Consider the following 16436-nt stretch of genomic DNA (forward strand, 5'->3'; position numbering starts at 1 on the left):
GAAATTTCCCATTTACCATGTCCTCAAACTAAAAGTAAAAACTGAAACACATGCGGGGGTCCTGGGGGTCCCGGGGAGACGCACTGACGCGCACACACACACGAGCAGAAGGAAAACACAAAGGCTGCCTGCCGCTGACCCCAGGACACCTGCATGTTACATGTTCACGGACTCTCAGGAAAGGTTAAGGAAAAAACTGGCTCCCAGTGCCAAGGCCCAGTGGGGACACTCATCCTCCCTAGAGACACCGAGAACTGACGCGGCTCTGGGGTCCTCCGCTCCGGACGTGGGCTCCTCGGCCCCCTCCTGCTCTGCATCGTCGTCCTCCTCATCCGTGGTCCCCGACTCCTCACTGGACGAGGAGTAGTCTGTCACCTTGTGCGGCGGTCGCACATCTTCCACTGCCCGAAGCTCCTTGGCCAGTGCAGTCAAATCCTGATGCACAGGAGAAAAAAGAGAGTAAGGCGAGGCTGGGGGTGGGGGTGGGAGAAACCAGCAAAGAATGAGGAGATGTTCGTTCTGACTACTTGATGGAGAAAAGAGCCACAACAGCAGTTTCGTTAAACTGTTTGGTAGAGTATTTACCAGTATCATGTAAAGGTAGGTCCTTAAAGCTTCTGGTAGAAAAGACCAAAAAAAGTCAAAAGATAGACAAAAATATAGAAAGGACAAAAAGAAGTCAAAGATGGTATATACAGTTCAAATCTCACAATAAAAAACATAATAATCTGCTTATGATAAGCTGACAGCATTTTTTTCAACTGTAAGATAAAATTCTAGATCAACAAATGTGCGTAGACAGGTCCTTGGAGTTTATTATAAAGAGATCTGCCTCTGTGAAAAAATCTTCTAAGGAGAGTATCCATAAAGCAAGACTCTAGTTAAAGAGGGCTGACTTAAAGAACGTCTTTGGTGAAGTTTTTATTTTTAACTCCAACTTTTATTTTTAACAATTTCGAACCTACCTAAAAGTGAAAGAGTGAAGTGAGCACCTGTATATCATTCACATCTTGCTTCAACCATTAACCACTTGCCACATTCATAAAAACAGTTCATGACACATGAAGTGACAGGGTGGTAGCAGTGTGTGCTGCTGTGGGCAGGAAATGGGGCAGGCTCCCCTGTCCCCACTGTCCCCACGTCTCCACATCCCGTCGTAGTGCCAATAAACATGAACATCAGAGGGAGGAGAAATCCATAGTAAAAGATATTATTCAAATAGGGCTTCATTTCCCTTTACTCTTCTATACTGAGAGATTTTAAGACTCAGCCAATTATCCAAATATAGTTTCCAAGTGTGATTATTATTTATATTCTACATTTTCATACAGAAGTCTGAAGTGTACCTTTCTAGTTGGGGATTTATTTTAAAATAATGACTTTTTATAAAGCAGGCTATTCCGTTTTTTCTTTTTACCAGTTCCAACAGTTTTTCTTCTTCTCTACAGTGAAAACATGTTTCTTTTCTTTGAGCTTGAGCCTCTGAAATAGCAGTGGTCAAGTATTGGACCTTGAGTCTTGTTAACTATTTTATGACTACAGCTGTGGGTTTTTAAGAAGTCGTTTTTAAAAGCTCTATTTAATAACTTTAAAAATGCATGCAGCAAATTCTGTTGTTAAAAACATGAAGCAAAAGTTTAGTGTTTTTCATTCTAGAAAAGAACAGAAAGGCAAGTTGAAGAAAGAAAAGCAACATAGGTTGAAAACAAGCTCAGTTTAAAAGGCAGTTAGGTCACTGCTCTGAGGCTGAATTTCCCCGGCGGGCTTACCACTTCACCCTGCAGTCCAGCAGCAGTTCCATTGAGCCGGGTAAACCATCAGTGATGAAGAACGCACAGCACAAAGCAGCCCGGGAGAAAGAAGGGGAGAGAGGAGAAGCACGGAAATCAATCAAGCAGGAAACCAACATTCTCACAGGCTAAGAAGTCCACAGTGTGCAGTCACGTGGTCAGTTAATGCAACAGGGATTAAAGGAGAAGTATGAGAAACAGTCACACTGCCATCCAGGTACCAAAAGGCAGAATTTAAATAACAGGTGAGTTTACGAAGGTGATGTAAAACAATTTATTCTAAAAGCCAGTATTATAAACGCCCAACTCATCAAGAATGCGTAAAGGTTAATGCTAAGCAAAGAGACAAAAAGGCTCTTCTTTCGTATCCTTTTATGACTAGGGTGGGGAGACACAAATGTGTCTGAGGTTCATGGCTTCCTTATAATTCCTCAAATCTGTGAGGGGGGGCCCCACAGAAAGGACGGCGCCTCTCAACTACGTTATTTTTAATAGAAAGACCTCACTCAAGCTTGAAGTAAGTGAAACTGATTTTGTGCAATTCTTACAGCAGGTTTGAGAGGTCTAAACACTTCTTTTTTATCTTCAGGTTTCTTCACTGCATTTTCAAGGCGCTGAGATGGAGACCCTTCAGATTTGGATGACGCTGTGAAGTTCAAGACAGACAAGAAAGGCGGATCCATGTAAGCGTCCAGGTGTGTGCTCCAGAGCGGACCTAGCCCACCCCGCCTTTTGTTTCCCTCCCCTCACCCCCCTGCCCGCTTCTCTTAGCCCCACTCATGGCAGGGTCTCCACATGTAGGTCTGGACCCCAGGGCTTCTGACTCCTTATTTAGACCAGCAGCACACTCTAGTTAATATTCACAATACCTTCTTATGTTATGCCAATAACACAGGAGAGGGAATTTTGATAACCTACTATTACGAGGAGGTTGAAATAACCAATACTGACGTCAATATTGATGGAGTCTATATTGAAAGAAGGGGGTTCACATCTAAGCTCAGACATTTAGCTAGTCGCCCTGAAGGAGTTATTTAATCTCACTAAATTGCAGTTACTGTAATCTGTAAAATGAACACAATAACTATATCTCATGGGGTAATGCATGCAAAGTGCTCCCCGTGCTGGGCGTGTGTGAGCTCTCAAAAGTTAACTCTTTAATTATTAACATTATGATGACTATTAATTAGTGTCACTAACAGCCCGTACTGAAATATTGTTTTGTGATACGCAGCTATGTGATAACTACAGGTCTGCTCCCATGATTGAAAAGGGTTCCCAATACGTGATCATAGCCCAACATGGTTAACAGGGAAAGGAGAAAGGAAAGGCAACCTACATCTCACTCGGAAGCGCTCCCCCGAGCCGCTCTGAGACCCAGGGTGGGAGCCAGGCTGGGATCCCGAGTTGCTGGACCCCGAGGAGCTGCCACTGCCGGGCCTGGGCACCAGCTTCTCCACTCTCTCCCACAGCAGCCTGGGCTCAATACTGCTGTTGGAAAAGAAGAGGAGAGAACCGCTAATACATTATGCCAAGATGCAGTATCAACTGATAACACATGCATGAAATGTAAGGATGATGAGAAAAACAGCCTACAAACAGCATTTAACATTCAGCTCAGCAAAAGTTGTAACAACATTATTCATGGCTTTTATCTCAGATATATTAACAAACCAAAAATGCTAACTGATATTCTACCATTAGCAGACCCAAAATCGCCATCGGGTGTGAGAGGAAATGCTACTGTTTGGTCTAGAAGTGTCATTATTTCTTGTCACAGCTACAAACTCAGTTTCTTACTATGAAAAATTCCACTTACATATAATTACACACAAAATTATACTGTTTGCAGACTGCTGCTCTCAGCCATCCATCCCCCTTCTCGTGAACTGACACTGATGCAGGGTTCCTTGCCTGTGCTGTGCTGGAAACACGACAGACAGATGGGCTGTGATGTGTCCCCGCCAGGCACGCACCCAGGGCACCAGTTTGCTGGGTGAGAACTGATGCACAGACCCAGTCACAGGGGAACCCACAGTCCGCCCTGACCATTTAAGGACCAAGACGGCTCCCTGCAGCTTCTGGGCTATCAGCCATGTCACTACTTCAAGTTACACTGAGGGTCCGTGTGCACAAAGGTACCTTCAGAGGATCAGTGATGATCAGGCACAAAACATTCCACACGGCGACACAGTGACCTTTGCTTCTTCCAGTAGGACAGCACTGGTCAGTGGGACTTACTGGGATGACGAAAGTGTTCTACAGCCGTAACACGGGAGCCACTGGCTACATGGGGCCGGGAGCACTTGAAATGTGGCCAGTGCCGCTAAGAAAGTTAGGTTCTAATTTTATTATTTAAATGAAGTTAAATTCTAATCTAAGTAGCCTCATGTGGCTAATAGCTATTGTACAGGATGGAACAGCACTAGCATCTAAAACTGTTATTTGGTTAACTCACCAGTTTCCTGCAGACTGTATGTCAACCGCAGGCTTTCTTTAGCGGCCTTTTTGTGAGTCCCATCATTGCCGAGGCCTTAGGCCACCATTTAGATAGTAAGCTCCTTCAGGGTACAAGTCTCTTAGGCCCGCTCCCCCTTTTCTGCTGTTCCTTCCACTTACGCTTACAAAAACAGGTGCTAGCTTTCATTTTAAAACTGCCAGTGTACACAGTCGGATTCAGACTCTTTTCACTCCAGATTAATGTAATGTGATTTACGTTAATGGATTTTATGGCCGTTTTTCTTTTACAAACTGATCACCTCTTTGTCCCAGCACGTCCCTGTTTGTGGGCATTTTTATGAAAACGGATGACATACGACTGCAGGAGACTGCGCCGGAAATCTGTTCTTCAGCCTCTCCCTTGTTTTACCTGGTGGAGTTTCTTTGACCTGCTTGGCTACTCTGCGGCCCACTGCCCTGTAGTGGGGAGTCCCGACGGGACAGAACAGGGGAACGAGACGTTGTTCTCACAGGAACCTTTGGGTGGAAAATACAGCAATTACATTCTTGAAAATATGAGGAGAAAAATACATTTCCAGACCAAAACATATTTTTACAGCAGTCCCAATTACATCGGCCTTCCTATCACCGACCTCGCCCCATCCCTGACCCTTCTCAGCCCTCCGCTGATACACAAGAAAGAGAACATTTAGTCAAAGGCATCAAAGGAGCCGGGACAAACAGCCCTTCTAGGCTTCTGTAACACCTATATGATGTTTGGACTGAAGTTTGGTGGCAGGGGACATACAAAGCATTTTGCTGAGATGATGTGAGAATCAGGAAAATAAGCTCAAAGAAACCAAACAATGTCTGCAAATGGATCAGCAAGAAACAAAGACTGGTAGGAAGCAAGAAAATATTCAGAGGAAGCAAATTCCAAGTGGAGGAAAAATAAACTAAAATGTGCCTTTTTCTTTCATTTCACCATTAAGTAATTATAAAAAATTAAAAAAAAAAAACTCAAAACAAAAACAAAAATGTCCCTCAATTTAAAAAGAAAAAAATCATTTTCTTTGACGTGCTTATGTTAGTTTTCTTCTTTATAAGACTTTTTCTGAAAACTTTGGTACTGGTTAATGTTCCAAAATAATTTGTAGCTTCTGTGTAAAGTTATAAAACAACTGCTGATACATATTTGATTCTGTTTGTTCTAGAAGCATATTATTTATAGACTTACTCTTAAATTATTATGTTACCTTGTGTTTATGTATACAGTGAACAACAACATTAAAAAACTGGCTGTTGGCTAAATGTAATTGCCTAACTATGGACCTTTCTCCCCACCGTAAAAAGTTCCTTTGAAATTTCATCGCCCCTTAATTCTGGTGAAGTCACCATACCCTTAATTAAAATAATTATTTTTTAAAAAATAACAAAATGGAAAAAGCAGCACACGTCTGTCTTCCTGCTTCTTACCCTTGGAGGCACCTCGTCACTGTCTGATCTAGACCAAGCCTTTTGGGTGGGGTCAGGTACCTCCGACTTAGAGTCAGAACTCTGACTTAGCACCTCACTGCGGGAAGGTGGACATGGGTCCTGAGAGCGAAGATGGTGGTGTGCAAATTTGGGAGGAGAAGGGTCACTGAAGGAATGGGATCGCGAGACAGGGGAAACACTGTTCTTGAGAGATGCCAGGTGGGACCACTGTACCTTACGAGAAAACAAAACACAAAACATTCAATGCGTTCTGCATAAAACGCTTTTCTGGTCAATACCAAATTCAAAGCAGGAATTGGGGTAGTGCAAACTGGGGTGCTACAGTATTAGGTAAGCCAGGCAGCAAAACAGTTATACTTTTAAGTGAAGAAATGGTCTGGGGAACACAACATGGAGAAAATAAATGTACACTTATAAGGAAAACTCTTTTAATATGCGGACAAACATTACAGACAGCAGTAAACATGAAGATTTAAAATTTTAAGAAAGGCTTCTCGCCTTCCTGTCCTGAAAGGAGAGAAAACGTGCTGCATGCACATCCATGTCAGAGCAGGTAGAGGCAGAGAGGACAGGCGGAGAGAGGGAGAGAGATGACAAGAATACACTGCCGTACATGCAGACCTATCTATCCACGCTCGGGTTACCTGGCAGTGCAGGATTTCAGACCAAGTAACAGCAAAACAACACATTGAATGAGCAAACACAAACCCCTCATGTTTTGACAGACTATAACAGAATAACTTAAAAACAGTCAACTTTTCAAATACACCAATAATTTTCCTTTTTCTTCTCCCAAGTCTTAAAACACTCAAATCCTAGATCTCCATGCATCTTCATACTATTAACAGTTATGAAAAAAAGAACTATGATTTCTTTAGAAATATTCATTGCTATAAATCCCTAATGTCTCCTTCTACTTGACAATTAATCACTTGTCAACTGAGTTTATCTGGTTGCTTTTAAACGGGGAAAACAATCTGAAATAATCTGTACTTTCTTTCAATTCTATTTTAAAATATGTGTTCAACATTACAATTGATATAATTCCAGCTATGTATCTATTACATAATGCATTTAATGAAAACTGGAAGTACCAATTCATAACTGAGTCAGCCTTTCGAAAAGCAAGATTCAGAACTAGCTCCAGGTTTATGATTCCATGATTTCTAGGTGAGAGTCGTGTAATTCCAGTTATTGACTGGTATAAGCCCAGATGCCTAAAATGTTTAAAATTTTCAGGGGAAAAAATATGGAACAGAAAGTACTATCTGTAATTTTTAAAAATGGGTTTTAAAATAAAGAGTCCTACCTGATAAAAAGTTCCCCCCAAAGCATGTTTTCATAAGTGTATGTTTCAGCCCAAAGCAACTTCACACAGGAGGAAGAAAACGGTGGCTGTTTCCAGGAACTGCATTAACTAGTCACTAATATAAAAAGTGGTCCACACAACTCAGGAACTCCTATTTTCTACACTGTTAGTGGTTAAATAGATAAAAAATTTCTATTTGGGGGTTAAGTTTTACTTTCAGAATAAAATGTTTAATCCTGGACTCCTTGTGAGAGTGTCATCAAAACCAATTCTACTAGTCCCTCCTTCCTTCTCTTTTTCCCTTTTTACCCTCTCCTGCTCTCATCAGCTTCATTTTCTTTCCAACCATCACTCTCTGGAGCTGCCAACTGGCCTGTGGTCAGTTCTTCTGTGAATCAAGAAGCAGCTGATCCCATGTAAACACCTCCCACCTCCCAACACCCGTCCCCCCCCACACACACATACACCTTTTCCTTCAGAACTTGTTCTTTTTTTTTTTTTTAAACTACTTCATACTGGGATTATTTACTATAAAACACATTCAAATCCTCATCTGAATTTGTTTTTCGGAGCACCACAGCTGCTTCTGTCACAAGCATGTGAACTTCTGTCTCCTAGTACATGCAAACATCAGTGACAAGTAAACTCAGCCTCAGAAATTATTCCCAGTGTTCTGGGTAACACAGCTGAAAGGAGCAAACGTCTAAGTTGTTTATTTTCATTGAGAGAGTTGGAGTCGGTGTTTTAAGCATCTCTGAGATCTCTGACGTGGGTAACCTCTGCAGTCTACTTTCTTCTCCAGACGGCAGAGAGGGTCTCTTAACCACACAGCAGTCAGCCCAGAAGGCTCTGCCTCACCTGGACAGGGCAGAAGGCTGTGGTTGGCCAATGAGAGCTCGTGACCTTGACGACCTTGACTCTGACCTACTACAGGGAAAGCCACACCTAACTCACGGAATCATAACCTTTATTTGGATTTTGAACCTTTTCAGAATCTTTTAAAGGGCCCTTTTCCTAGAAAAATATGCACCTTTGGACAAAACCAAAAACTTCTACATGGAATTTCAGGGAAGTCGTTGGCTTTCTAAAGTCCACTCCCAGAAGTGGCCAGAAGCAAAGGACCACAGGTTAAGAAAAAGGTCTGGTTCTCCCTCTATGTACTTATGATACTACCTTCCTAAAACAAAACTGACATATCTTTGTATTAGAATAAGGAGGCACTTATCTATGAACACCTCAGTTAGGGAAGGCAAAAAGTTAGACTAAAGGAAGAAATCACTGAATCTAGAATTCTTAATAAATACAACAGAAGTCTTAAAAGAAAAATCCTTCTCTCCCCTACCAATGAGGCTCCGTCCTCTTTAAGTTAGTCTAAACTCAGTCCTGCTGACCCCTTCTCTTTTACATGTGGTGACACACGGAAACGAGGACAGGACAAGCAAGCCCGTGGCTCAGGAGCTATCACGTGCGTCTCCTCCACCCACAGCCGGCTGGATGCCGCTTGCTACCTGTGGCTCGGCTGGTCTCTGCAGGGCGGGATGCACAGACTCGGAGTTGCCATTGGAAAAAGACTCTGATCTGGAAGGCACTGGTGGCTCCAATACTCTGCCTGTCTGCTTAGACTGGGCTTCAGGGGAGCTGTGGTTAGTTTTCCTAAATCTATCTTCCACCTGCATCAGAGAATTAGAAGACAGAACTCAGTGTTAGTAAGGGAAAAGCAGATACCCGAGAAAGCCTGGCAGTGGACTGACTCTAAAGAGAAATTTCCTGTTTTCTAGTTGAAGAAAACAAGAAAAGAGAGGGGTAGCTGGGGGGGCGGTGAGAGGGTCGGGGAGAGACAAGTAAACCAGGAATAGGATTTGATGCAGAATAAAGAAATACTTAGGAGAAAAAGAGAAGCACCCTTTAAAATCTCCTCCTGGCAAGAATTCTAGATGATAAACTAGAAAACCAAGTTAATCTGTCAAAACCAACTAAACCAACAAATTAAAGAATTATCATCAGGAAATCCCAAACACATTTCCTTCCACCAAAAAGAAAGGCATTCCACAACAAGCAGAACACTTGGTCCCAGAATCTCCTCTCTGGGAGCCAGACACAGTGGCAGATCGCCACCTACTGGCCAGGACTCAGTGTCCTCTGGAGGCCGATCCCTATCTTCCTAACGGTAGGACCCCTGAACAGCGACCGCTTTGCCACATCCTCACTGGGAGGCTCTGGGGCACTGAGGCACCAGTTCTGTCACAAATCACCATCACCAAAAAGTCAGTAAATCAGGCCATCAGCGTACTTCATGCTCACGGCAGGAAAGTAGTCAGCCACGCCACATGCCCCTCGTTTACATTTTAAAGACCCATTCTGTCCCTCAATCGTCCCTTTCTGTTTGGTTTAGTGTTCGCTTCACCTGAGATTGGTCAGCGGAGACATGCTGGTCCTCCACGGACAAAACACTTCACTAGGTAAGAGATGCTGGACAGATCCCTCACTTCTCAGCTAGAAAACCCAGGGTGTGGGGGTCAGCAGCAAGGTGTTAAGCCCCCCCAGCACTAATATCAGACAGCTGTCAGGAGGGGGGCATCCCACGGTCAGTGTCTGAGCAGCACAGGAAGCAGGTACCTCTCGAGCGCGGTCGGCGGGCTCGTGGTGGGGCTTAGGGTCTGGGGCGTGGAAGCTGGGCTTGCTCCGATCCGGGTGCTGCGGGAGCTGCGGGAGCTGTGGGTGCGGCCTCCGGTGGTCGTGCTGTAGAGACAGGAGATAGGCTTGTTCTTGTTGCAACTGCCTCTGGAGCCTCTCTGCCTGCCGGTGCTCCTCCATCTCCCGCCATCGGCACTCCTTGGAGAGGGAGAGGAGAACACTGAATCTACGGGCCACTGCAGAGCGCACCTCTTCTCCAGAGTCACTCTCTCAACTCTTTTTAAAGACCATGCTTTTTTTTTTTTCCTTCCCTTGTTTTATAACAAAGCAAAATGGCTAGGATTTCAAATAGCATATTACCTGTGGAAAAATCTGACAGCTTGTTGCTAGCCATAATATCACTGGACAGAGAGAGAATTGAATTAAATGTCATTGGTTTCGGTGGTTTCAAAAGGTACTTAAACTATGTAAAAATCCTATGGCAAGTGCTTTGAACCTTCAGCCCGTAGCATTCTGGTTTGTTCACTGAATGCCAACTTCTGTTCAAAACCTTGTCTATCTACCAAACGAGAACAGTTAAGTTATGAACAGGAAATAAGTAAATAAAAGCCACCTGGAAATGTGCCCCAAGCAGTAGGACCACAGAGGACGTCTCCACTTGAGCCTGTCAGCCCACAGCACTAACCAAAATGGTGTGGTGGCGACCACGGCTACGTCCAGCTCAGGGGAGGGGGAGACACACGAGCCCTGGCACTACAGAACAAGACAGATACGGGGCGTTACCAGTAACATGGCCTGCTCCTGGAGCAGCTGCTGCTGAAGGATTTCCAAGTGCCGCTGCTCCTCTTCTAGCTGTCGCCTGATATACTCCTGTCACACAGAAATTACCCAGCAATCAATTTAGCCAAAAGGAAAGCATCAGAACCTCCTGAATGGAGCACCGAGAACCATCTGCCCCAGGCGTCTTTAGTGGTAATTCACTTAGTGATGACATCTAACAAAATCTGTTGCTAAGAGTTTTCCCAATAGCTTCAAATTCGCTGCTGAGATCTAGAGTCTAAAATATGACATGCACTCCAGTCGTACAAACCAAGATGTCTGAAAGTTTTTCTGTGAGAACACAGCTGTGACACACAAATGTAGGGTTTTAAAGAACTGTGAAGTTCCTCTTAGGATGGCAGACTCCGGAGAAATCAAGAGTTTAATTAGACAGGAAACCAGAGGGTTCTCATTAATAAATATCTGCATATTAGTCATTATTTATAACAAGTGTAGGATGCTAACTTTTAAAATCCCAAACTAAAACCTGTTTAACATTAAAACAAACACGATTTGTGTTTTCTCCGATGATACAGAAGATACCTGGAATAACTACATTCTGAAAAGTCATGGTCTGGGAGCACCAGACTCAGGTGACTTTTCAGCAGTGAATATGTCCAGGCTCTTCTCACTGTAGTGTGTGTGAGTGTGAGTGTGTGTGTGTGTGTGTGTGTGTGTGTGTGCGCACGCGCGGGCAGAGAGAAAGGAGGGGGTGGGCGTGACTTACTTCCAATGGGAAGAGAATGATAAACTAATGAAAACAGGTAAACACATCCACAATATGTTATGTAAAGAGGAAAGAATCAACCTTGAAGCTGCATGTATATTTAAAGGCCTGGGAAAGCACGTGACCTCAACCTACAACCTCTAGCAAGCCCTCAAGCTCCGATTTTCTGTCTCCTCATTTGAGAAATGAGCACCAAGAATACTCTCCCACACTCTCAGGACATCTTGTGAGGCGCAAATATGAGATATAAAATAACTGAAAAGAATGAAACATTTTACAGACAAAAGAAGTTTCCTTCCTTTTCAACAGGGAAGAAAGCTAACTACTCTAGAAGGGGAGTAGACTATGGGGTCTGTGAGGGCAAATTTATGCTGAAATTCAGGAAATTTCTTTAGTGTCTACTGCTGGCCATCCACTCATACCAAAGTGCACACCTTAAGATAAAAATAACCATAGATCTGGGCTGAACAAAAGTGTTAATTAGCCAATAATCCTGGTTCAGAGAATGCTGGGTAATAGAAATTTGACATAAATTTCCTTAGAAAGGCAATTTAGCCAAAAAGAGCCAATGTGGGGAAAAGCATGTCTGCAAGGCCACTGGCAAATGCCCGATTGCACCTTGGGCTCCCGAGGTGCATGTAAGCCTAATCCTCCACGACACACGCTATGCCAAGGGCTGCCCGCGTGGTATGTGGCGTCCCCAGCAATGACTGAGAAAGGAATCTGACTCCCAGCTCAGCGCTTCTTTGAACTAGACAGAATTAAACCATAACTTACTTAGTCCCCTCACTGGTTTTCTGCCTTCAAAACATAGGGACAACTGGAAAATTCACATCGATCCAAATTACAAAGGCCCTAACAGTCAATGAACACGCAGGGTACAATTATACACGTACACAAACACGCACACTGAGGCAGAAATGACATGTTTCCTACACCGCTGTCAAGGGGGCAATAATTATTTTGTAACAGAATGAGGAAAGCAGAATAAAAGTGAATTCTGACGCTATTTTTTAAAAGAAGAGGTGAAGAATACTTGCTATCCACAAAAGCTAACGACTGCCATTAGAACAATAAAGATTGAGTATTACTTTCATACCATCTTCTCACCATCAAACTGTGAGAATTACCCCTAGGTGATTTAATTTTTAAAAGTGTGTATGGTTTCTCTCCTCTTTGCGGTCCCCAAGTATAAATTAGAATGTGAAAAAAACACATCAGTTAACTGGCCAATAATATCAATAAGGTAACAGATAAAGAATATCACTTAAATTCCTAGGAAAAACTGATAAGCATGAAGACCCAAGTCTCAGAAAACCTGAGGCATATAATTAATATCAAGGATATAGTAGCTGATTAACCAAATTTGGAAGTTAATACAATTGTGGGGTTTTTTTTAAGTATTTTAAGTATGAATTTCAAGCATGATTTAAATTGGTCCCCATTCATCACTTTTTTTCTTTATTCAAAGCTCATAACAAAGAATGATCCACTCAAAGGCATGACAGGCTGGTAATGGGATTCGCTCTGACCACAAAGATAACGAAAAGCAGTCGATTCTGTTTGCACAGGTGGTTCAGGAAACTTAAGAGATTTCTAAAGACAACTATTATCTGGCATTACCAAATGCTATACATAGTACTAAATCCTGATTTTTTTTTTGGTTAAACAAAACAACAATGTTGTTAGTTTTTCTAATGCTACATATGTATGTACTGAATTATATGCCAACATTTCTTATAGTTGGTTTTTAATTTCACTTTTTAAAAAGGGTTAATTATCATCCAGCTGGGTGAGGTTTGAAGCATTTATGCCAGACCCAAGATGTATTCAGAAATCCTTCACCCACCGTACTATTTGGAGACCATTTAGCTGGTTTTAAGAGGTTTGTGAAGCATAATAATTTATATATATATTTTTAAAGACAAGAGACTCAGTTTACTGGTGCACTTCCAATTGTTGTTTCAGCATTTTTAAATCTCTAATGTCCTTAAACATGTGTGCGTGCATGCACACGCATGTGTACTTTTGCCCCAATCACCCCAACTCACAAACTCACTCATGGCTGGAACGTTCCCTGTGAACTAACCTGTTCTCTCTCAACTCTCCTCTTCTCCTCTTCTGCCCGTCTCCTCTCCTCTTCCTCTTTCCGCCTTCTCTCCAGCTCTTCTAAGCGCCTCTTCTCTTCCTGTTCTCTCCGTCGCTGTTCACGTTCCTGCTGCCTTCTAGCTTCACGCTCTCTTCTTTGTTGCTACGTAAGCAAAGACAGATCATCAGCAGGGACGTTCTAGCCATGGCTCTCGTAACAGGTAGCTGACCAGTTAAAGGGCGATGCTAACGAGGGCGCATTGGTGGACCCTGTCTCTGTTGGCCAATCATTTCCAAGCGGCCCCTGGGCCTGCAAGTACCAGCTTCCTCATGTACCACCTTCCTGGTCAAAGGTGCTGTGTTTCTTTGAATCACTACAGGGTTTGGTCTTGTTTTTCTATCAGTTATTCCCCATTCTCCACTCTGCCACAGCAATGAGGGGACAATCCTGAGTATCACTGCAGAGTGGCCCAAGGCCCTTAAGTCAAAGTAAAAAGAAGAGAAAGGAATAAAGAGGACAGAAATAGAGCAAAGAAAGGAGAGATGATTTTGAGGGCGGGGGAGCAGCACATATCAGGAAGACAGGAATGGGCCTCAACAAGAATAAGAAATGCCACAGTCATGACTACGAATATCAAAAAACTGTGATTGAGCACAGGCCTACAATGCATTGAGCTCACACGGTGCTAAGTATTTCATTTTCCTTATTCCACTCACTTTACCTAATACCATTCTCATAACAAACCTAGGAAGCAGGTATGATGAGAAAACAGGTTCAGAAAAGTTAAGTGACTTGACCAGTGTCACCAGCTAAGCAGGCCTCCAGCTGGAAGGGCCGCTCTGCCTCGTAAGCCTCTCCTGTTAACCAGACACCATCCTGCATCCCATCAGCAGGTGCAAAAGGTGCTACAGTATCACCACACGCCCTCCGCCAGCCTTTCCTAAGCCAGTCTGTTCTATGTGATCCCACGGTCTAGAGCAATGTGACAGGCGGGGCACTTGTGCGCTGGCTGTCCCACCCAGCTCGACATCTGTCTGTCAATAAAGCACTTCCGCATTGCAGAGTATAAAATGAACCAATTCTTCCATAAATATGAAAAAAGTGCTAGGCTCTAGACAGGCACTGGCCAGCAGTCCTCTCTGATGATGAAAATGCTGCCCAGTGCAGTAGCCCCTCACTACGAAGCACCTGAAATGTGACTAGTACCACTGAGAAACTGAGTTTTTATCTTGTTTCATTAGAGTTAATTTAAATAGTCACATGGGCTACTGGATGGGACAGCACAGCTCTAGAGAATAATCAGCCATCGGATTTCTCAGGATACAGGGAACTGACATTATCCCCACAAACTTTAATGTGACCCTGAGATGAACTATTAAACAAACAAGGAAGTTTGGGGTCGAGCAGTTGGGGATGTTACTACACAAAGGAAGTACTTAAGAGTTACGTATTCCTTCTGGGTTTCTCCCTAACCCTCAACCAGCATTCAATGTGCAGGGAGATACTCAAAAACGCCTTCCTGAGAAATGTGAAGAACCGTCTTACATGTGGAATAACTGGATGGAAAGGATTACCTAGTATCTGGTCTCTCCGTTGAGAACTAACTACATCATCATTATTCGCAGTGAAGTTCTGAGTCAGACTTTGGCCCCACATTCTCTCTTATTCCCTACATTTCGTGTTTTGGAGTTTCCCCATTGTCTGCTCCTAGAATTCAGAACACAAAACTCACCAATTTCCCATGGGTGAGGTGGGCATGAAAAGAACCGTGTCTGGCCCTGGTGTTTACAAACTACAACTTTACCGGCTATGGCATCGTCATTAAATTCTAACACCTAAGTGCCCCCATACAATGCACTTGCTGCCTGGTGCTTGCTGGCTTAATGCCCTTATACTTTGTTTTTTTAAGTCTCAGAAAAATAAGATAGTAGAGTCTATTCTAAACCACGAAAACTGGGCTTTCTGCTCCGATGCGATTTTTTCTGTGTGGTTTGCGCTCAGGGCCAGGAGGGAGTGGGCACAGCCCCAGCCCTATGCACTGCCCTGAACCCTTCGGAGCCGGAGGCTTTGGTTTTAAAAATTAGCTACCAGGACACAAAACAAACACAACCACCTCCCCCACCCCAGACTTCACGAACAACACAACACAGAAATCTGAAGTAAGAAATCTGAGATTTGCATGTAAGCAGTGTTCCTGGAGCCTTTCCCCTTCAGGGCAAATTAAGTGAAGATCTTTTATTTTATATCTATGCTTTTTCTATACAGGAGCAAAAAACCAGACTGGTTTTCACCACTACATCACTTACAACAAATATACAGTTGCTGAGAACACAACCATTTTTCTAACACTGGCAAAAAAATAATAATAATTTTAATTTGCCAATTGGGGAACAGAAAAATTTCTTTGCTTTAAATAGACATTATTTCATTCCTTCAGATATTCCCAGCTAACTGCATTTTCCAAGGAAAACATCTTTTGAACTTTTATTTTTTCAGTAAAAATACATGAAAAGTAAAACAAAAAAGCCTTCTAATAAACCTGAGGCTGACCTGCAAAGAACCTCTCTCATTCAATCAGCTTTAAAGCTTAAACTACATGGAAGCTTCTGGAAGCTTCGGTCCTCGGGAGCGAGCAAGGTGACGAGCACTCTACCACTTTTACTGAGACTCGGTGCTGCTTAGGTGCTCAAGGACAATCCTGGGTGAAGCCAGCAACAGTCCGGACACTTCCAGGTTTGTAAAAGAGGAATGAGCTGCTAGAATACACTGGGTTTAGCAAACACCTGGAAGGCTAGGTAAGAAGGGCCCCACCTCTGGAAGAAAGAACAGAACCCAAAATCGCAACAAAGGGAGGCGGAGAACTTCCTACATGGACACAGAAACAACTTCCCTCAAAGTCAGTCGGACGGAAGGAAAACAGAAGAAGAAAAACAGAAGAAAGGCAACCAGTGTCTATGCCCTGAAGATTCCCCCTCAGCTTCAAGAGAATTCAAGTTCCAAGCCAATCAGAATAATGTGAACAGGTCAGAAGAGGCTAAGGATCCCATACACTGAATTTTACACCTTTCAGATAACAAAGTGGTCAAAATGTGTTAAATGGGTTCTGAGAAGGTTTAGTGTGGCCACCATGGA

At 43.2% G+C, this 16436-nt stretch overlaps 1 protein-coding gene across 27 annotated transcripts in view; it reads right to left on the minus strand.

Moving 5' to 3' along the window:
• The window catches only part of MAP4K4 (mitogen-activated protein kinase kinase kinase kinase 4), a 184406-nt gene that overhangs the window by 21130 nt on the left and 146840 nt on the right, over nucleotides 1–16436 (minus strand). For 4 of the 27 annotated variants that reach the window (XM_033124270.1, XM_033124271.1, XM_033124260.1 and 1 more), the window contains exons 13-22: nucleotides 13305–13466; nucleotides 10453–10539; nucleotides 9652–9867; nucleotides 8544–8705; nucleotides 5706–5939; nucleotides 4660–4766; nucleotides 3130–3281; nucleotides 2339–2436; nucleotides 1770–1778; nucleotides 260–435 (exon numbers count right to left, since the gene is read on the minus strand). In XM_033124270.1, the coding sequence (XP_032980161.1) occupies nucleotides 260–435; nucleotides 1770–1778; nucleotides 2339–2436; nucleotides 3130–3281; nucleotides 4660–4766; nucleotides 5706–5939; nucleotides 8544–8705; nucleotides 9652–9867; nucleotides 10453–10539; nucleotides 13305–13466 (1403 nt within the window). The remainder of the gene's footprint in view (nucleotides 1–259; nucleotides 436–1769; nucleotides 1779–2338; nucleotides 2437–3129; nucleotides 3282–4659; nucleotides 4767–5705; nucleotides 5940–8543; nucleotides 8706–9651; nucleotides 9868–10452; nucleotides 10540–13304; nucleotides 13467–16436) is intronic. The other 23 variants (XM_033124274.1, XM_033124282.1, XM_033124275.1 and 20 more) reach the window with 17 other exon arrangements.

The sequence above is a fragment of the Rhinolophus ferrumequinum genome, chromosome 13 (genome assembly GCF_004115265.2).
Source record: "Rhinolophus ferrumequinum isolate MPI-CBG mRhiFer1 chromosome 13, mRhiFer1_v1.p, whole genome shotgun sequence".
Classification (NCBI taxonomy): Eukaryota; Metazoa; Chordata; class Mammalia; order Chiroptera; family Rhinolophidae; genus Rhinolophus; species Rhinolophus ferrumequinum.